The sequence below is a fragment of the Microcaecilia unicolor genome, chromosome 7 (genome assembly GCF_901765095.1).
Source record: "Microcaecilia unicolor chromosome 7, aMicUni1.1, whole genome shotgun sequence".
NCBI lineage: Eukaryota > Metazoa > Chordata > Amphibia > Gymnophiona > Siphonopidae > Microcaecilia > Microcaecilia unicolor.
Window position 1 is genome coordinate 117,773,545 of NC_044037.1, and position 22,634 is coordinate 117,796,178.

The following is a 22,634-nucleotide window of genomic DNA, read 5'->3' on the forward strand; positions in this document are numbered from 1 at the left end:
TGTTTATTCATGTCTTCAAAGAAATGAAGCAAACTGGTGAGGCAACACTTCCCTCGGCTGGACCTATGCTGACTTTGTCTCATTAAACTATGATTGTCTACGTGTTCTATAATTTTATTCTTTATAATAGTTTCCATTATTCTGCCCGGCACGGATGTCAGGCTTACCGGCCAATAATTTCCTGGATCACCCCTGGAACCCTTTTTAAAAATTGATGTCACATTGGACACTCTCCAAACTTCAGGTACTACAGATGATTTTAATGACAGGATCAGCAATTTCATGATTGAGTTCTTTGAGGACCCTTGGATGTATGCCATCCAGTCCAGGTGATTTTACTACGTTTTAATTTGTCAGTTTGGCTCAGTACATCTTTCAGGTTCACCGAGATTTCTTTCAGTTCTTCTCCTCCACATTATCACCCTTGAAAACTATTTCCTGTACAGGCTTATTTCTTACATCTTCTTCCGTAAAGACAGAAGCAAAGAATTAATTATTTTCTCCACTATGGCCTTGTCCTCCCTGAGCGCATCTTTTGCTCCTTAGTGATCTAGTGATCTAGAAAGTATTCTCTCGCAGGCTTTCTGGTTCTGATATACCTGAAAAAGTTGTTACTGTGAGTTTTAGCCTCTGCAGCAAGTTTCTCTTCACATTCTCTTTTAGCCTTCTTTATTAATGCTTTGCATCTAACTTGCCAGTTCTTATGTTGCTTCTTGTTTTCTTCATTTGGGTCATTTTTCTATTCTTTGAAGGACGATCTTTTGACTGTTATGGCCGCTTTTACTTCACCTTTTAACCATGCTGGCTGACGTTTCCTCCTCTTTCCACCTTTGCAAATACGTGGGATGCATGTGGACTGGGCTTCCAAGGTGATATTTTTGAATAATGTCCATGCCTGATTTAGTGTCCCAACCATTGCTGCTGATCCTTTTAGTTTCTTTTTATCCATTGTTCTCATTTTTTTTTATAGTCGCCCTTTCAAAAATTAAATGCAGCTATAACAGATTTCCTTTGCAGGTTCATCCCAGATAGTAGCTCAGACTTGATCATGTTATAATCACTGATTCCCAGGGGACACAACACCACACCTCTTGCACTATGCCCTCCATGCCACCAATGATCAGATCGAAAATGATTCCCCTTCTTGTTGCTCTTGGACCAGCTGGTCCAAGAAGCAATCGTTTAGTATATCTAGAAATTTTATCTATCTGGCACTTCATGATGTAACATTTATCCAGTCAACATCAGGAAAATTTAAATTACCCATTATTATGGAGCTGCCCAATTTGCCAGCTTTCCCAGTCTCTGTAAACATTTCTTCATTCATCTGTTCCTTGTGGCCCGATGGATGGTTGTCCAGCCCTGCAAGAATACTCCTTTTCTTCACACATGGAATGTTTAGAATGTTTATTTTTATTTTATTTTACTCAATTCCCTCTTTAAGATAATAAGCAGTGGATTTTCCCCAAGTCCATTTTAATAATGGTCTATGGACTTTTCCTTTAGGAAGCCGTCCAAACCTTTTTTTAAAGTCTGTTAAGCTAACTGCCTTTACCACATTCTCAGGCAATGAATTCTATGTTGAGTGAAGAAAAATTTTCTCAGATTCGTTTTAAATTTACTACTTTGTACTTTCATTGAATGCCCACTAGTCCTAGTATTTTTGATGAGTAAACAAACGCTCCCCTCAGCCGTCCTTTCTCCACGGTAAAGAGCCCTAGCCGCTTTAGCATTTCCTCACAGGGAAATCGTCTCATCCTCTTTATCATTTTCGTCGCCCTTCTCTGTGCCTTTTTCTAATTCTACTATGTTTTTAGAGATGTGGTGACCAGAATTGAACACAATTTTCGAGGTGCGGTCATACCATGGAACGATATAAAGGCATTATAACGCCCTCATTTTTGTTTTCCATTCCTTTCCTAATAATACCTAACATTCTATTTGTTTTCTTAGCTGCAGCAGCACACTGAGCAGAGGGTTTCAAAGTATAATCAACGACAACACCTAGATCCATTTCCCGGTCGGTGACTCCTAACGTGGAACCTTGCATTATGTAGCTGTAATTCGGGTTCCTCTTTCACACATGCATCACTTTGCACTTGCTCACATTAAACATCATCTGCCATTTAGATGCCCAGTCTCGTAGGTCCGCTTATAATTTTTCACAATCCTCTTGGGATTTAACAACTTTGAATAACTGTGTGTTGTCAGTAAATTTAATTATCTCACTAGTTACTCCCATCTCTAGATCATTTATAAATATGTTAAAAAGCAGTGGTCCCAGGACAGACCTCTGGGAAATCCCAGTAACTACCCTTCTCCTTTGAGAATACTGCCCATTTAACTCTATTCTCTGTTTTCTGTCTTTTAACCAGTTTTTAATCCACAAAAGGGCACTACCTCCTATCCCATGGCTCTCCAATTTCCACTGGAGTCCTTCATGCGGTACTTGGTCAAATGCCTTTTGAAAATCTAGATACACAATATCAACCGGCTCACTTTTATCCACATTTGTTCACCCCTTCAAAGAAATGTAATAGATTGGTGGGGCACGATTTCCCTTCACTAAATCCATGTTGACTTTGTCTCATTGATTCATGCTTTTGAATATGTGCTGTAATTTTGTTGTTTATAATATTCTCTACAATTTTGCCTGGCACCAATGTGAGGTGTACCTTTCTATAATTCCTGCATCTCCTCTGGAATTAAAAAAAAAAAAAAAAAAAAAATGGCGTTGCATTGGCCACCCTCCAATCTTCCGGTACCATGCTCAGTTTTAAAGATGAATTACATATTACTAGCAATAGTTCCGTAAGTTCATATTTCAATTCTATCAGTACTCGGGGATGGATACCATCCGGTCCAGGAGATGTGCTACTCTTCAATTTGTAGAACTGCCCCATTACATCCTCCAGGTTTATAGAGATTTCATTCAGTTTCTCCAACTCGCCAGCTTTGAATACCATTTCTGGCACTGGTATATCTCCCAAATCTTCCTAGGTGTAGACGGAAGCAAAGAATTCATTTAATCTCTCCGCTATGGCTTTGTCTTCCTTGATTGCCCCTTTTACCTCTCGGTCTTGTAGTGGTCCAACCGATTCTTTTGCCAGCTTCCTGCTTTTAATATACCAAAAAAAAAATGTTATGCGTTTTTGCCTCCAACGCAATCTTTTTTTCAAAATCCCTCTCTGCCTTCCTTATTAGCATTTTGCATTTGACTTGACATTCCTTATGCTGTTTTTTATTGTTTTCAGTCGGTTTATTCTTCCATTTTCTGAAGGATTTTCTTTTAGCTCTAATACATTGAATATATTTGGCCTGGGCTTTCAGGGTGGTATTTTTGAACAGCATCCACGACTGATGTACATTTTTGATCCTGCAGCCTCTCCTCTAAGCTTTTTTTTCCCACCGTTCTTCTCATTTTATCATAGTCTCCTTTTTTAAAGTTAAATGCTAATGTATTGGATTTCCTGCGTATACTTAATGCAAAGCTATTATCAAATCTGATCATATTATGATCACTATCAAGTGGCCTCAGCACCATTACATCCTGCACCAGATCATGCACTCCACTAAGGACTAGGTCTAGAATTTGTACTTCTCTTGTTGGATCCTGTACCAGCTGCTCCCACATTTTCCTATGTCATTGGTACCTGTATGTACCAAGACAGCCGGCTCCTCCCCAGCACTATCTAAAATCCTATCTAGGTGATGTGTGAGGTCTGCAACCTTTGCACCAGGCAGGCTTCTGAAATTTGCATATAGACATTTCAAACTGTTTCTTGTTCCTTTTTACATCATGCTCAGTTGTTGACAGTATTAGTTTGCAATCTTTTGTCTGATTTTTATTTAAAGACATCTGATCTACTACGGTCTCTTTTGCAACCTCACTATCGGGATACCCTGTTTTCCCTGTATTGGTGATATCTTTGAAAGATACCTTATTCCGAACTATGTATTTTTGAGCAACTGTCGGCCTTCCCCCAGTTTCTAGTTTAAAAGCTGCTCTATCTCCTTTTTAAATGCCAATTCCAGTAGCCTGGTCCCACCCTGGTTAAGGTGGAGCCCATCCTTTCGGAATAGGCTCCCCCTTTCCCAGATTATTGCCCAGTTCCTAACAAATCTAACCTCCCTGTACCATCATCTCATCCATGCATTGAAACTACCGAGCTCTGCTTTCTCTTGGGCTCTGCTTGTGGAACGGATAGCACTTCAGAAAATGCTACCCTAGAGTTTCTGAATTTGAGCTTTCTACCTAAGAGCCTAAATTTGTCTTCCAGAGCATCTCTCCCACATTTTCCTATATCATTGGTACCCACGTGTACTAAGATAGCCGTCTCCTGCCCAGCACTATCTAGGTCATGCGTGAGGTCCGCCACTTTCGCACCAGGCATGCAAGTTACCAGGCTATCCTCACGTCCACCAGCCTCTCAGCTATGTATATGCCTAATCGAATCACCAGCTACAACAGCTATCCTAACCCTTCCCTTTTGGGCAGAACTTGGAGTCGTATGCTCGGTGCGAAAGGATAGTACATCCCCTGGTTTCACCAGGGTGATGCTCTCCTTCTAGGAGACCTTCCTTCTCCAAGGTAGCACAGGGTCTACCAGACTAGAGATGGGACTTCTCTACAACATCCCTGTAGGTCTCCTTTATGTACCTCTCTGTCTCCCTCAGCTCCACCAAGTCTGCTACTCTAGCCTCAAGAGAATGGACCCGTTCTCTGAGAGCTAGAAGCTCTTTGCATCAGGCACACACACATAACCGCTCACCAACCGGGAGATAATCATACATGCGACAATCAATTGAAAGTACTGTATAGCACCTCTCTCACTGCTGGACTGCTGACTCTAGTATTTTTTAGTTTTTCAATAATTTAAAACTTGCTAAAGTATTAATGATATTAGCCTAATATGAAAATGTGAATTAGTTTATGTGATATATTATGTGATTTATTTAGTGTTTCCTTGTTAGATGGTAATGAAATGTATTAAGAGCACGCCTTGCTTGTTTTCCTAATTACAAAAACTGACTATAAATGAAGAGTTGTGCTAGGTGTGGGCAGGTGTTGGGGAGGGTGGATGGGAAGACTAAACTAGGTCCTGCAGTGCTTTCTAGAGGTTATCTGTTAATGTGGTTCAAAGTTTGTTTTAAAACTAGGAGAAAAGAGTATGGAGATTAGTTGATAAAGTTTGCTGTTTTATATTTTTATTCTGTCTATCACTAACCTACAGTTCCTCCCTTAAACCCCAATCTTTAAGTTCTCAAAGCACAAAGCAAAATATAAAATATTGTTCCCTTACCAGAGAAATGTCCTCTTTTCTCTGAACTTCTCAGAAAGAAAGTTCAGTGGGACCTTCCTCTTTGTATAGTTTTGAATTTAAGGGAACTTTTTCAAAACATGCTTTTTTATGCTAACTCAGTAACCTATGCAAATATTTTACTTCCTCATACCTTAATTAACACCTAATTGAGGTCAGTGGCAGTGCTACCTCTCCTGTAACCAAGAACAGAAAATAACTGTCTTTTTAGAACAAGATTTGAGCCTTCCCTCCAGGTGTTATAGTTTTTTGGCTGTTAAGTTTCTACCTCTAGAAAAGGTTTCAGTTTAAAACTATGCAAAAATATATACGTCTAGAGAAAATTTCAGTTTAAAATTATAGGAAAAGGGTTGTACACTATGGAAACTAGCTAATAACACCTACTTTTCTTTCTCTCTCCCTCTCTCTCCCTCCCCCCCCCTCTCTCTTTCTCTCCCTCCCTCTCTCTTTCTCTCCCTCTCCCTTCCAAAATACTAAACTAGGTCCTGCAGTGCCTGCTAGAAGCTATCTGTTAATGTTGTGGTAAAAGTTCCACTTTTAAAACTAGATGGAAAATAGTATGGAGATTAGTTGATAAAGTTTGCTGTTTTTATGTTTTTATTCTGCCTATCACTAACCTACAATTCCTCCTTTAAACCCCAATCTTTAAGTTCCCAAAGCAGAAAGCAAAATAGTGTTCACTTACCAGAGAAATGTCCTGTTCTCTCAGAACTTCTCAGATTATCCTCTTTCCACCAAATCTCTGAGATGCCTATTATAATATACCTAATGATTTAGTGCTATATATTCTAACTCTCCCATCTTAAATTTTAGACTTCTAGCATTTGTATACAGGCACTTCAAATTGTGTTTTTTCCTTTGATCTACAATCTGCTTAGAAGTTGAAGCGGATAATGTGCATCCTTTATCTTGCTCTCTCATTAAGCACACCAAGCTTACTTTCAGCATTGTTTAAACCTCTCTACTGGGATTCCTTTAATGCCCTGTTTCATAGTATCCTTCAAGGATACTCCACATGGAACTGTGCATTTCTAGGTGACTGTCTGCTTCCCCCCCCCCCCCCCCCCATTTAAAAGCTGCTCTATTTCCTTTTTAAAAGTTAACGCCAGCAGCCATCCCGGTTAAGGTGGAGCCCATCCTTTCGGAACATTTCCCCCTTTCCCAAAATGTTGCTCAGTTCCTAACAAATCTAAATCCCTCATGCCTGCACCATCGTCTCAACCATGATTTGAGAGTTCAGATCTCTGCCTGCCTTTTGAGTCCTGTTTGTGGAGTGGGGTGAATCTCTGAAAATGGTACCCTGTATTATCTGGACTTCAGCTTTATATCTAAGAGCCTAAAGTTGGCTTCCAGAACCTCACTCCCACATTTTCCTATGTCATTGGTACCCACATGTACCAAGACAGCCTGCTTCTCCCCAGCACTATCTAAGATGCTATCTAGGTGACACATGAGGGCCGCCTCCTTTGCACCAGGCAGGCATGTCACCAGATGTTCCTCATGTCCACCAGCCACTCATCTATCTTTATGCCTAATAAGTGAATCACCAACAACAGCTGTCCTAACCCTTCCCGCCTAGGCAGAAGTTCTGGGAGACGTATTCTCATTGCGAGAGAGAATAGTACGTCTTCTGGTGGGCAGATCCTGGCTACAGGTGTACTTCCTAATTCACCAGGGTGATGCTCTCCTTCTAAGAGACCTCCCTCCTCCAAGGCAGCACAGGGGCTGCTTGAATGGGACTTCTCTACAACGACCGCTATAGAAGAAATCTTATAATGCCAGGTTGCTGTCTGGGGATGGGACAGGAGTGCCAGAAAATTCCCACGACACACCTGTGGAGCAGCTGTGGCACACTGGTTGAAAAACACTGTTCTAACCTAAGAATGATTTGAGCATTGTCCAAGCTGTATCCAGTCCTCCAAAAAAAGCTGGATACGCTTATTTCCTAAATTGGATGCTTTGATAGTGGCCAGGAAGAAAATAACTATCCCTGTAGAGGGAGGGGTAATTCTTAGATGTTCAGTACCGTAGATTGAAATGCAGTCTGAGCACTTTATGAATGGGGTTCTTTTGCCATTGTGGCTCCTTGTGGTCCTGGGCTTGTCACCTATCAGATTCTCTATGTTCCACCGTACTTCTACGTGGCTCTGTCACTCCCAGGCATATGTTACTTCCTGGATGGTGGTGCAGTTTTTCCTCGGATTGCTGTTTGTGTGAGCTCTTGCTGTGATGGTGGCTGTCTCGCCGCTCTGTTATGTGACTCGCGCATGTGTTACTGTTTGCAATTGCTGCATTGGTCACTCTTATTGTTCTTTTTGGAAGGATGCTTCCACAGACAGGGCTCCATCCCTTTTTTTTTTGCGGTGGGTTTTCCCATTCTGTGCGTCTCTCTCTCTCTCTTTTCCCTGGCATCTTCCATAGGTCCATACTTTGACTTGAGTAAATGGCTACTTAATGGTGGCATTGCAAAACAAAAACATATCAGTGTTGTAGAGCACAATTTTCTCTTTCAGATGATACTGTTCACAAGCTGATTCAGGCAGACTCTTTCTTTACTAATTGGCTTTGAACTTTGGTACATTTTACCATTTGCGCTGACAGTGCCAACTTTGAAGAGATCCTGCAGGGTGGTTATAGATGCTGGTTAGTTGCAAATCTGGCAGTATTATGTCCAGCACAAGCATAATGCTTGTTCAAAATTTCAAGTCCATATCTTTGTTTGCATGGAAGTTGTTGCGGTCTGAATATTGGTCCAAATATGTTCCGATGAGTCGCTACCAATTTTGATGCACACTTTGAGTCAACTTGTTTGACTGGATTTTGCATCCATAATGTTAAAATGTATTTCATCGGAATTAACATCAAAAACTGCACAGGATTTGAATTTTTTTAGGCATTCTTATAAATGTGTTTGGATTTTATTAGACCCCAAAAATGGCATTTTGGTAAATGTCACACACTCATGGACTGACAACCTTTCAGAAAAGGGGGTCTAGATCTGCAACTATTGCAGTTAGACCTCAAATTTTGGGAAACTTCGTTTAACACCTGACTCGCGCAACAGATAAAATTTGAACAAAATTGGAGAACATGATGGTGGGAACTTTTTTTTAATTTTAGACCACTTGGCATTGAATGACCCAATTGCTTGTTAGCTAAAAGATGTAATTTCTTTTGCCTATATTTTGGTAGGAAAGCAGTCGCTGTTGACTCACTCTGCTAGTGGGCTTTCTACGTCCAGGGTGGAATCTAGAACAATATCGTTAGAAGAAATTTGTAAGTCAGCACCTTGGTCTTTCCTTCATACTTTTTACAAACACTACAGGCTATACATTGCAGCTAGGAGAGAAGCTTCTGTTTCATCCCCAACTTGAGAACTGCTGCTTTGCCTCCCATAAATTCTGAACTAATCTGTTGGAATGCTAAGGAAGGAGAAATTAGGTCTTATCTGCTAATTTCTTTCCTTTAGTTGCAACACATAGTCCGAAAACTTGCTCTTATCTGTTTTCTCTGTGTCCTAGATTTCAGCTCTTTTGACTGCATCTACAGATTTGTTGTTTGTTTTTCTGATCTTTAGCGATCTATAGAGGAGAAAGCAGAAGTTTTTCCTCTTCTCAACTATTTTGTTGTTGAAATACTGGCTTGGAGCCTGCTGCACTCTGTACTATATGGTAGAGCTCATAGTACTCCCTCTCTCCGCCTGCTGGTAGATGGGCATAACCCATAAATTCTGCACTGATCTGTAGGGATTAAAGGAAATAAAAATTAGCAGTTAAGATCTAATTTCTCATTCTCTGAGCTTCCTCTTCTGAAATTTTACTAACTTCTAGAAGAGATTCTACTAGGAGCTGTAGGCATCAACTTTTCAAAGTGATTGGGGGTGCCAAACACAAATTCCCCTCCTTGCATACAGCAATGGAGCTTTGTTCAGTATAGAGGGTGCTTAACACTTGGCATCCACAGAGCTGTCTCCCTATGCAAAGAGATCATACTGTTTTCAGTTGAAGAGGTTTGTCATCTGGTGTGACAGAAAGGCCCTAGACCCCTTTTGTCCCACAGAGAAGCTACATAATTACCTTCTGCATCTCTGAATCTGGTCTTAAGGCTGCCTCTAATAGGTCTACCTTAATTCAGGTGAAGCTTAATGTAATCATGTGGCAGGTAATCCCATCTCTGTACAGCCATTAGCTCTTTTGGGGGCTTGCTTCTGTTGAAGACTCCCTTCAAGTTATCTGCAGTGTCATGGAATCTGTGTTCTTCCTTAGCTGATGAAAATTTCTTTTGAGCCACTCTATTTCTGCCATCTAAAGTACTTGACCTTGGAAGGTCTTGTTTTGGTCGTGATTATTTCAGCTTGCAGTAGCGAGCTCCAGGCTCTAGTACAGTATCAATCCAGTCCTCGGGGCACACTCAGCTAGTTGGGTTATCAGGATATCCACAATTAATAAACATCCAATTACATATGACTATTTCAAAGTTCTACTATCATTTTCACATATCAATTATACATACACTCAATATATCACATCCTATTTATTCCTGCTTTAAAAATACAAACAGATCAACCATACACATAACTCTATTGATCTTAATCCCAACATTTATAACTAAACATGGACTGAACATGGAACAAAGTCACTTAATATCCTAATATATCAGTCCTCTTGTTGACCATGAATATGGGTAACAAATTACTGCATGGTTTGGAGAGCCTCTAATGATTAAAGAACCCACAGTCAACAAGTGGACTGATATATTAGGATATTAAGTGACTTTGTTCCATGTCCAGTCCATGTTTAGTTATAAATGTTGGGATTAAGATCAATAGAGTTATGTGTATGGTTGATCTGTTTGTATTTTTAAAGCAGGAATAAATAGGATGTGATATATTGAGTGTATGTATAATTGATATGTGAAAATGATAGTAGAACTTTAAAATAGTCATATGTAATTGGTTGTTAAGCACAATTTGACTAAGAGGAGGAGTGTGTAACCCTTGATTTGGTAGTAAAGTACAATTAATAAACATGAGACAAATTTGCATACCAAGAATGCAGTGCATGAAGATCTATTTTATGGGTATTTATTGTGGATATCCTGAAAACCAAGCTGGTTGGGTGTACCTCAAGGACTGGGTTGAGAGTTGCTGCTTTAGTAATTGATCCACCTTACACTAAATTTTCCATAAATAGAGTGGCTGTACACACCTATCCACAGTTTCTTAACAAGGTGGGTTGAATTTCCATCTTATGTTAATAGTCCTACCATGATTTTTTTTCCCAAAACCTGAAGGCCAGAAGGTTGAAAGTACATTGCATACTTTGGACTGCAAGAGAGCATTGGCTTTTTATATGGAGCAGACTAAGTGCCAGATGCACAAAGTCGTCGTTAGAGCCGTTCCCTACCGAATTCCATAGCGAATCGGTAGGGAAAGGCTATGCATCAAGGAAAGGGAATACTCGTTGTAGCTCACTTGCATTCTCTATTCCCTCGTAAAACAGTCGGAGAATCGGCCGGTCAAGCATGCGCAGAGCAGCAAAGTGTTATGCTGGCTGCTCTGCGCATGCCAAATACGCCTCAAGTGCCAAGTGCTTGTCAGGAGCGTCCTTTATGGACGTTTTTCACTGTAGTGTATTATAAAAATAAAAAATCACAGGCTCTGATGCTGCAGGCATCCGCTGCACCTACCATGGTACAAATAGAAGCAATTCTGGATACTGTCATTAGGATTTCCATCCGCCAAGCTCCATCTTCCTTCTAATCACAGCAAAGCAAGCATTGAGCCGAGCTGAGCTAAACGCTTTTCCCCCTCCTGGAGGTAACCCTGGCTCCGATGCTGCAGGCTCACAGCTGAGAGACCCGGAAGTCTCTGAGCCAATCACAGCGTGTTTAGCTGAACTAAACACATTGTGATTGGCTCAGAGACCCGGACGTCTCTGAGCCAATCACAACGCGCTTAGCTCAGCTGAGAGCCTGCAGCATCGGAGCCAGGGCTTCTGCTAATGTGTTGACTGAATTTCACTCATAGCAAGCAAGTGCAGTTTGTAAGTTGTTAGTCTTGAAAAGGTTCTTGAATGGCAGAATAACAAATGTTCAAATAAATAAAAACGGGGAGAAAATAATAAACAACTCCAGTTTTAACAAAACTATTAGTGGGATTTGAACCCGCCACCTCTGGGTTACAAGACCAATGCTCTAACCATCGGCCACAGCTCTATTTGCTTGGATGTCCCTCCCTTACTTCCAGGTCTCTCAGCTGAGTGAAACACGGGCAAAAAGGACGTTTTTATTATTGGGGGGGGGGGGGGGGGGGATGCATGGACGTTTTTTAAAAAAGTGAACCTTTATAAAAAAAATCAAACAGGCTTCGATGCTGCAGGCTGTTTTTTGGACATCATTCAACCCCGGAGTAATAAAAACATCCTTTTTGCCCGTGTTTCACTCAGCTGAGAGACCTGGAAGTCTCTGAGCCAATCACAGCGCATTTAGCTCGGCTGAACACGTTGTGATTGACTCAGGGACTTCCAGGTCTCAGCTGAGTGAAGCACTGCCAAAAAAGACATTTTTATTATTCCGGGGTTGATTGATGTCCAAAAAAGAGCCTGCAGCATCGGAGCCTGTTTTTTTTTTTTTTTTTTTTTGTGAAGCTTTATTTAAAAAAATAAAGCTGATGAAGGCAGCCTGTAGCGAGGGAGTCCCATGAGTGAAGCTTTTGCTATCCTGCTGTTTCTCAGAGAAAACAGTTACCTGTAGCAGGTGTTCTGTGAGGATGACAGGACATAAATCACCCCCCCCCCCCCCCCCCCAGGAGTTGAATTTTGATAGCTTGTAATGGACTGAGGTGGCTCAGCATGACCCTGGCAGGCAAGCAGGGGTGCACATACATGGCTGAACATTCTCAAAAGTTCTTTATTCAGAGATGGGGAAAGTTTGTATTCAGGACTTCATCAGATGACACCATCCATAAATGAGGATTATGTCCTGTTGTCCTTGGAGAATACCTGCTACAGTAAGTAAGTCAACCGTGTTTTCTTGAGATGTTCGAAAGGAAGACTTTGTACTTTGATATCAATGCAACTGTATTGTAAATTTTCAGGATGTTAAATATTTTCTGATAATTTCTGATAAGTTCCTTGCAATCTGTGGAGAGCCTTTTACACCTCAATAGCAGATTTTTTTTCCTGTTGTATTTTTTGATGTCTTGCCAGCCCTTATATATATATATATATATATATATATATATATATATATATATATATATATATATATATATATTCTGGTTCCTTGAATTTCTCTGTATAAACTTTGGATGCTTATGCAAAATTGTTGTTACAATTTATAAATTAAAAAACACTCACTGTACCAGATCAGTATCTGCATCTGAGATGGAGTTATATATTTATGGAGAATTTCAGAGTAGTTGGAAGTCACATTTCCAAAAGTTAATTTTACAGGTGTGTTTCATGCTATTTTCAATTGATATAGTGAGGTACTGCTGCAATATATCTCTAGTGGTTAATAAGTTTAAGTAGACAAGAAAAAGGACATTCTAGAGCTCTTTAGCTAGTCTAGTATACTCCCTAAATAGCACACATCTACTGTCCAGGCTGTTGCAGTGGCGTAGCCACAGTTGGACCTGGGTGGGCCTGGGCTCACCCACTTAGGGCTCAGGCCCAGACAACAGTAGCACACGTTTAGTGGTAGCTGGGGGGGGGGGGGGGGGGGATTCCAAGCTCCGCCAGCTGAGGACTTCCCCCTGATGGTAACTAAAACGCTACTCTCTACGATACCGGCATCTGCACATGCTCAGTTTTCAGTGCATGCCTGCTGCAGGCTGTCAAGGTGGAAAGAAGCATTTTCTCACCAACTGAGATATTTTTTTTTTGGGGGGGGGAGAGCAGGTAGAACACTTTGTGCCCACTCACCTCTTGCCTAGGCCTAACCAAAATCTGTTGTCTGGCTGTTGCTGAAGTAATAGCATGAAATGTCATGTGACATTTTTTTTTAAACTAGTAAATGGGGTAATTATGAGCTTTCACATCTCTGTTTGTGTGGTGTTCTTTCATTTCAGATGGGGATTTCCTTCCACATGAAGAAGAAGATGATGAAGAAACAATTGAGGTGGAAGAGCAGCAGGAGGGAAATGATGCAGAAACACAATGGCAGGAGGTTGAGTTGTTGAGAAAGGAGAGTGAGCTTCCCCTAGAGGACCTGCTACAATCTCTAGCCCCACAAATGCTGGCCAATTCACACCATGCCCTGAGTTCTACCAGTGAAGATGAGGATGAAGAGGAGAAACTAATTAAGTCTTTGAAGGTGCACTTCTTACTCTGTATTCAAGTAAATGGGGAAATGTTAGTGACTTGAACCTGATGTACTTACTGTGGGCTTGTTCTATTTTTAAAAGGGGGGGGGGGGTGGCGGCACGCATTAAGTCACAAATTACTGTGTGAAGAGGTGCATCCATTGTTGTAAATGTAACGTTCTTGTGGAGATTGCAACAATGTATTGTAGAAGCAGGTAGTGTATTCCAAAAGGGTTTGGGGAAATTCATGGATTGGTGTTAGGCTTTCTTCATTGACCCACAGCAATGGATGATTTCATCTGATAGCCATGGAACAGCTCTCAGAGCTCTGAAAAATCTAGAAGGATTTTCTGGGTGTGCAGAGGAAGCCAGCCACTGCCTCACTGAATGTCTTGTATCTCTCTTAATTGCTGAAAGGCAATTAAATAAAATTAATCAGTCAATCTATTATTGCTTGACATGCTCTTGACACTCAGAAAAATTTGTTTTTCTGAGGACAAGCAGAACCAACCCAACAGAACCTAGTGTGGGAAGCACTACTTAGCTACTTTTCTGGAAGTAGTTAAGCAGGTTCACTTGTGCATGTGCATGCTTTCCCACCTGCTGTGCTGGACTTTTTCAGTCATCCTTTCTGTGGAACTGATTGGATCATTTTTATTGCATTGGTCACCTTGTTGCCCAAGAACTTCAAACCTTGTTTTTTCCTTAAGTCCTGTTGCTGTGTTGCATAGGTTAGCTTCGGATGTTCCATGGTAGTTTTCTTAGTTAACTATTTGTTGTTTTTAAGCTTTTGTTGTTGTTCGTTTTGTTTTGTTTTTTTCTCTTCGTGTTAGCTCAATTTATGCCACCTATAAGCCTCAAGCTCCTGGCTGGGAAAGTTCTGTATTGAGTCATTTGAATTTGCTGTGGCTTTTTATCTGGACTTCAAAGGGTGTTCCCAGTATGCAATAGGATAATATCTATTATGGATACCCATTCCTGGTGCCTACAATGCCTGGGACCCAACCATGATTCCTCTGATTGTATTTTCTGTTCACAGAATCAGAGAGGGTATCTTGGCTAAGAAATGCAGTGCCAGAAACTTTTCAGTGATAAGATTGCGATGTCTGTATTGGAAGCGGTTCTCCATGGGTCCAAGAGCTGTATCAGATGCTGTAAGGGAAAGGGATTAGGATTTGATATACTGCCTTTCTGTGATTTTGGTTTACATAGTATATACATGCACTTATTTGTACCTGGGGCAATGGAGGGTTAAGTGACTTGCCCACAGTCACAAGGAGCTACAGTGGTATTTGAACCCAGTTCCCCAGGACCAAGGTTCACTACACCAACCACTAGGCTACTCCTTCACTCCACTGTAAGTAAGGAAGCCTTCTCCGAGGACAAGCAGGCTGCTTGTTCTCACTGATGGGTTGACGTCCTCGGCAGCCCCCTCCATCGGAAAGTTTACTAGCAAAGGCCTTTGCTAGTCCTCGCGCGCCCATGCGCAGCCGTCTTCCCGCCCGAAACCGGCTCGAGCCGGCCAGTCTTCTTTCGTCCGCGCTCGGTACGGTCGTGTTACGCCGTTCGTGCCCCAGAGAGTCGACCTCGCGCGTCCTTTTCGACGTGTTTTCTCTTGTTTTTTCTTTCAAAAGTTCGGGAAGCGCTCCGGAAGTGCTCCGGAAGACCCTTTCGGGTTTTCTGCCCTTCCCGTAATTTTCTCAGCTTTTGCCCCGTAAGTTTTCTTTCGTTGACGGGGTAGGCCTAGTTTGGCCTCGGTCGAGATTTTTCTCCCTCTAAATTTTGGTGCTTCAAATTTCGCCATTTCGGCTTTTGATTTCGCCGGCGTGATTTTTCCGCCCATGACATCGAAGCCTTCCAGCGGCTTCAAGAAGTGCACCCAGTGCGCCCGGGTAATCTCGCTCACTGATAGGCACTCTGCGTGTCTTCAGTGTCTAGGGGCCCAGCACCGCCCTCAGAACTGCAGTCTGTGTTCCCTGTTACAAAGGCGGACTCAGGTAGCGAGATTAGCCCAGTGGAACGTTTTGTTCTCGGGCTCTTCGTCGACATCGGCACCGGAGGCATCGAGTGCATCGACGTCGTCAGCGTCCGGACCATCTTCCTTGGCTGCCGCTCCATCGACTGCATCGAGGCATCGGACCTCTGCATCGGCGCCGAGGCATCGGGCGACTGCATCGACGTCGGTGGTACCGAGACTTCGTCTGCTGATGTCGTCGGACGGAGGTGCATCGTCAGGAGTGCAGGTGAGGGCTGTCCATTCCCCTGCTGGTGGCGGTGAGCCTTCGGGTGGGTCTCCCCCTACCCTGAGGGCTCCTGCGGTACAGCCCCCCCGGGATCGACCCTCTTCGGTCTCGGCCCCGAGGAAGCGACGGATGGATTCTACGTCCTCCTCGTCGGTGCCGGGGAGCTCCGGTGACATGCTTCGGAAGAAGTCGAAGAAGCATCGACACCGGTCTCCTCCCCGTGTCGGCACCGAGAGCTCTGGGTCGCCGAGGGATTCGGCACCCAGCAGGCATCGGCACCGAGAGGACCGCTCACCCTCTGTTCAGGAGGTGTCGATGCGCTCCACTCTGGACAGCCCGGAACAGCCTCCTCGCCCGGAACAGGTTCTGACGTCGACGCCTGCATCGACCTCTCAGCCTTTTTCTGCAGCCACTCTGAACGAGAGCCTCCGGGCCGTCCTCCCAGAGATTCTGGGAGAGCTGTTGCGCCCTACCCCTCCGGTACCGGCGGTGCTTGCGCCTCCGGTACCGTCGAGCGTGGCGCCGGCTGGCCCATCGCCCGAGGTTGAGGTCCCCGACGTCGGTACCGCGTGCGGTGCCGACCGCGGCCACCTCCCAGGAGGGCTCCCCGACTACGTCGGCGGAGGGAGCTTCGCCGATGCGGGCCAGGGAGTCTACCTCTCGACGCCCCCATCGTGGACGTGGCTCCACGGAGTCGAGCAGGGCGAGGTTGCAGACACAGGTCCGTGAACTTGTGTCTGACACCGAGGGTGAGGCCTCGTGGGAGGAAGAGGAAGATCCCAGATATTTCTCTGACGAGGAGTCTGAGGGTCTTCCGTCTGATCCCACTCCCTCTCCTGAGAGACAGCTTTCTCCTCCCGAGAGTCTGTCTTTTGCCTCCTTTGTCCGGGAGATGTCTACGGCCATCCCCTTCCCGGTGGTTGTGGAGGACGAGCCCAGGGCTGAAATGTTTGAGCTCCTGGACTATCCTTCTCCACCTAAGGAAGCGTCCACTGTTCCCTTGCACCATGTCCTGAAAAAGACATTGCTTGCGAACTGGACCAAGCCATTAACTAATCCCCACATTCCCAAGAAGATCGAGTCCCAGTACCGGATCCATGGGGACCCAGAGCTGATGCGCACTCAGTTGCCTCATGACTCTGGAGTTGTGGATTTGGCCCTAAGAAGGCTAAGAGTTCTAGGGAACATGCTTCGGCGCCCCCGGGCAAGGACGCTAGAACCTTAGACTCCTTTGGGAGGAAGGCCTACCATTCCTCTATGCTCGTGTCCAAGATCCAGTCTTACCAGCTCTACACGAGCATACACATGCGGAACAATGTGCGGCAGTTGGCGGGCTTGGTTGATGCTCTTCCCCCTGAGCAAGCCAAGCCTTTTCAGGAGGTGGTCAGGCAGCTGAAGGCGTGCAGAAAATTCCTGGCCAGAGGAGTTTATGACACTTTTGATGTTGCGTCCAGGGCCGCTGCTCAGGGTGTGGTGATGCGCAGGCTCTCATGGCTGCGTGCCGCCGACCTGGAGAATAGAATCCAGCAGCGGATTGCGGACTCGCCTTGCCGTGCGGACAATATTTTTGGTGAAAAAGTCGAACAGGTGGTAGAGTCTCTCCACCAGCGGGACACCGCATTCGACAAATTCGCCCGCCGGCAGCCTTCAGCTTCTACCTCTACAGGTAGACGATTTTTCGGGGGAAGGAAGACTGTTCCCTACTCTTCTGGTAAGCGTAGGTACAATCCTCCTTCCCGACAGCCTGCGGCCCAGGCTAAGCCCCAGCGCACTCGCTCTCGTCAGCAGCGTGCGACTCAGCAAGGCCCCGCGGCTCCCCAGCAAAAGCAAGGGGCGAGCTTTTGACTGGCTCCAGCAGAGCATAGCCGACATCCAAGTGTCCGTGCCGGGCGACCTGCCAGTCGGAGGGAGGTTGAAAGCTTTTCACCAAAGGTGGCCTCTCATAACCTCCGATCAGTGGGTTCTCCAAATAGTTCGGCAGGGGTACACCCTCAATTTGACCTCAAAACCTCCAAATTGTCCACCGGGAGCTCAGTCTTACAGCTTCCAGCACAAGAAGGTACTTGCAGAGGAACTCTCCGCCCTTCTCAGCGCCAATGCGGTCGAGCCCGTGCCATCCGGGCAAGAAGGGCTGGGATTCTATTCCAGGTACTTCCTTGTGGAAAAGAAAACAGGGGGGATGCGTCCCATCCTAGACCTAAGGGCCCTGAACAAATATCTCGAAAAAGAAAAGTTCAGGATGCTTTCCCTGGGCACCCTTCTCCCCATGATTCAGCAAAACGATTGGCTATGCTCTCTGGACTTGAAGGATGCCTACACACACATCCCGATACTGCCAGCTCACAGACAGTATCTGCGATTTCAGTTGGGCACACGCCACTTCCAGTACTGTGTGCTACCCTTTGGGCTCGCCTCTGCGCCCAGGGTGTTCACCAAGTGCCTAGCTGTGGTAGCAGCGGCGCTTCGCAGGCTGGGGGTGCACGTGTTCCCATATCTCGACGATTGGCTGGTGAAGAACACATCCGAGGCAGGAGCCCTGCAGTCCATGCAGATGACTATTCGCCTACTAGAGCTACTGGGGTTTGTGATAAATTATCCAAAGTCCCACCTTCTTCCAGTGCAGAGACTCGAATTCATAGGAGCTCTGCTGGATTCTCGAACGGCTCGCGCCTATCTCCCAGAGACGAGAGCCAACAACTTGTTGTCCCTCGTCTCGCGGGTGCGAGCGTACCAGCAGATCACAGCTCGGCAGATGTTGAGATTGCTGGGCCACATGGCCTCCACAGTCCATGTGACTCCCATGGCCCGCCTTCACATGAGATCTGCTCAATGGACCCTAGCCTCCCAGTGGTATCAGGCCGCTGGGGGTCTAGAGGACGTGATCCACCTGTCCACGAGTTTTCTCAAATCCCTGTATTGGTGGACGATTTGCTCCAATTTGACTCTGGGACGTCCCTTCCAAATTCCTCAGCCACAAAAAGTGCTGACCACGGATGCGTCCCTCCTGGGATGGGGAGCTCATGTCGATGGGCTTCACACCCAAGGAAGCTGGTCCCTCCAGGAACGCGATCTGCAGATCAACCTTCTGGAGTTACGAGCGATCTGGAACGCTCTGAAGGCTTTCAGAGATCGGCTGTCCCACCAAATTATCCAAATTCAGACAGACAACCAGGTTGCCATGTACTATGTCAACAAGCAGGGGGGCACCGGATCTCGCCCCCTGTGTCAGGAAGCCGTCAGCATGTGGCTCTGGGCTCGCCGTCACGGCATGGTGCTCCAAGCCACATATCTGGCAGGCGTAAACAACAGTCTGGCCGACAGGTTGAGCAGGATTATGCAACCTCACGAGTGGTCGCTCAATTCCCGTGTGGTACGACAGATCTTCCAGGTGTGGGGCACCCTCTTGGTGGATCTCTTCGCATCTCGAGTGAACCACAAAGTCCCTCAGTTCTGTTCCAGGCTTCAGGCCCACGGCAGACTGGCATCGGATGCCTTCCTCCTGGATTGGGGGGAGGGCCTGCTGTATGCTTATCCTCCCATCCCTCTGGTGGGGAAGACTTTGTTGAAACTCAAGCAAGACCGAGGCACCATGATTCTGATTGCTCCTTTTTGGCCGCGTCAGATCTGGTTCCCTCTTCTTCCCTCCGAAGAACCGTGGAGATTGGAGTGTTTTCCGACCCTCATCTCACAGGACGAAGGGGCTCTTCTGCATCCCAACCTCCAGTCTCTGGCTCTCACGGCCTGGATGTTGAGGGCGTAGACTTTGCCTCTTTGGGTCTGTCACAGGGTGTCTCCCGCATCTTGCTTTCTTCCAGGAAAGACTCCACTAAGAGAAGTTACTTCTTTCATTGGAGGAGGTTTGCCGTCTGGTGTGACAGCAAGGCCCTAGATCCTCGCTCTTGTCCTACACAGACCCTGCTTGAATACCTTCTGCACTTGTCTGAGTCTGGTCTTAAGACCAACTCCGTAAGGGTTCACCTTAGTGCGATCAGTGCATACCATTACCAAGTGGAAGGTAAGCCGATCTCAGGACAGCCTTTAGTTGTTCGCTTCATGAGAGGTGTGCTTTTGTCAAAGCCCCCTGTCAAGCCTCCTACAGTGTCATGGGATCTCAATCTCGTTCTCACCCAGCTGATGAAACCTCCTTTTGAGCCACTGAATTCCTGCCATCCGAAGTACTTGACCTGGAAGGTCATTTTCTTGGTGGCAGTTACTTCGGCTCGTAGAGTCAGTGAGCTTCAGGCCCTGGTAGCCCAGGCTCCTTACACCAAATTTCATCATAACAGAGTAGTCCTCCGCACTCACCCTAAGTTCTTGCCAAAGGTTGTGTCGGAGTTCCATCTGAGCCAGTCAATTGTCTTGCCAACATTCTTTCCCCGTCCTCATTCCTGCCCTGCTGAACGTCAGCTGCACACATTGGACTGCAAGAGAGCATTGGCCTTCTATCTGGAGCGGACACAGCCCAACAGACAGTCCGCCCAATTGTTTGTTTCTTTTGATCCCAATAGGAGGGGAGTGGCTGTAGGGAAACGCACCATATCCAATTGGCTAGCAGATTGCATTTCCTTCACTTATGCCCAGGCGGGGCTGGCTCTTGAGGGTCATGTCACGGCTCATAATGTTAGAGCCATGGCTGCGTCGGTAGCCCACTTGAAGTCAGCCTCTATTGAAGAAATTTGCAAAGCTGCGACGTGGTCATCTGTCCACACATTCACATCTCATTACTGCCTGCAGCAGGATACCCGACGCGACAGTCGGTTCGGGCAGTCAGTTCTTCAGAACCTGTTTGGGCTTTAGGATCCAACTCCACCCCCCGAGGGCCCTGTTTGTTCTGTTCCAGGCTACACTCTCAGTTAGTTGGTAAATTTTTTAGGTCAATCTCAGTTATGTCCTCGCCGTTGCGAGGCCCAATTGACCATGGTTGTTGTTTTGAGTGAGCCTGGGGGCTAGGGATACCCCATCAGTGAGAACAAGCAGCCTGCTTGTCCTCGGAGAAAGCGAATGCTACATACCTGTATAAGGTATTCTCCGAGGACAGCAGGCTGATTGTTCTCACAAACCCGCCCGCCTCCCCTTTGGAGTTGTGTCTTCCCATAAATGTATTGTCTTGCTACATACTGGACTGGCCGGCTCGAGCCGGTTTCGGGCGGGAAGACGGCTGCGCATGCGCAGTGCGCATGGGCGCGCGAGGACTAGCAAAGGCCTTTGCTAGTAAACTTTCCGATGGAGGGGGCTGCCGAGGACGTCAACCCATCAGTGAGAACAATCAGCCTGCTGTCCTCGGAGAATACCTTCTACAGGTATGTAGCATTCGCTTTTCCTGGCTGTGGAGAGTAGGGAGGAAATTTCTTTCTGAATGTTTGGGCTGGGGTAATTTTTTTTTTTTTAATTTCTTGTTTAAAAAAAAGTTGCATCATTAAATTTATAGCTAAAATACCATTATTCTTATTCATAACTATGAATTGATCACCCTTATCTGCTGGTTTAATAATAATAAAATACAATACAATATGTAATCCCGATCCCTTGCCCCTTGGAAGGGGAGAACACTTCAGCCTTAGAGAAAAATCTGTTTAGCTGGAATAAGAGAGACAATCTGACTCAGATTTAGTGCAACCAAGTAAAAACTTTATTGGTATATCTCTAAGCCAATACAAAATAATTGTTCCCTCTGGAGGAGAGTTGTCACACAGCCAGCAAGACGTTCAGGCTGAGCTACAAGGCTGCTCAGCTAGGCTTTCTCATTCTGCACTTATATGCTGTTGTAAGTTTCATTTCTTCTAAATCGTGTGATTTCTTCTGTTCTAACTTATTGTTCATATAAGGGAATTTCCTGTTCCTATTTTTGTACCAACCTCTCCTGCTCCAATCACATGCACACTGTGTGCTCATTGGCCATTTCCTTATCCCATACACGTGATCCCCAGCACCAGCAAACAAGTTGCATGAAACACCTGGCTGCTTCTTCTCTAAACACATATTTGTGGAGGAAACATTTCCTTCTTTGGAGGGTCCTCAGTCTCGCTTCACCATCATGGTTATATCAGTTTTTGTCTGCAATATATGGGCCGCATAGCTTCAGTTCCTCATGTGTTTCTCCTTGTCATGTGATTTACAAGAAGTGCATAACAATATTTGCTATTTACTGATAATCAAGGCTCGTGCACTCTGTATACAGGCCGCAGTAGGGAGAAACTAAACTTATGCAGTTTTGAGTGCTTGCAGGTCAAGCTTGCAGGCCAAGCAGAGGAAGGAATATACAAATATAGTACAGTATTTCTGTTCTGTTACTAACCAAAGTAGCTCACTGTTGATTACAAAGAGAGAAAATATAATAACAGCTAATACAGTCTATCCCTAAAATTATAGCAGTGGTGTAGCCACAGGTGGGCCTGGGTGGGCCAGGGCCCACCCATTTAGTGCTGAGGCCCACCCAACAGTAGCACACATTTAGCGGTAGCTGATGGGGATCTGAAGCTCGGCCAGCTGAAGACTTCCCCCTGATGGTAACAAAAACGCTACTCTCCACGATACTGGCACCTGCACACGCTCAGTTTTCAGCACATGCCTGCTGCATACTGCCAAGGTGGAAAGAAACATTTTCCTGCCAGCTGAAATATTTTTTTTGGTGGTGGTTGGAAGGGGGGAGAACACTTGGTGCCCACCCACTTCTTGCCTAGGCCCACCCAAAATTTGTTGTCTGGCTACGCCCCTGAATTATAGTATATGGTTTGAAAGAAGTTTTCAACAGCTTCCAGAACCACA

At 45.2% G+C, this 22,634-nt stretch overlaps 1 protein-coding gene across 1 annotated transcript in view; it reads left to right on the top strand.

The window, feature by feature from the left end:
• The window catches only part of SRCAP (Snf2 related CREBBP activator protein), a gene marked incomplete at its 5' end in the record, with an annotated part of 948,600 nt that overhangs the window by 176,407 nt on the left and 749,559 nt on the right, over window positions 1-22,634 (top strand). Inside the window, one exon of the mRNA XM_030210811.1 lies at window positions 13,393-13,637. Coding sequence (XP_030066671.1) covers window positions 13,393-13,637 — 245 coding nt within the window. The remainder of the gene's footprint in view (window positions 1-13,392; window positions 13,638-22,634) is intronic.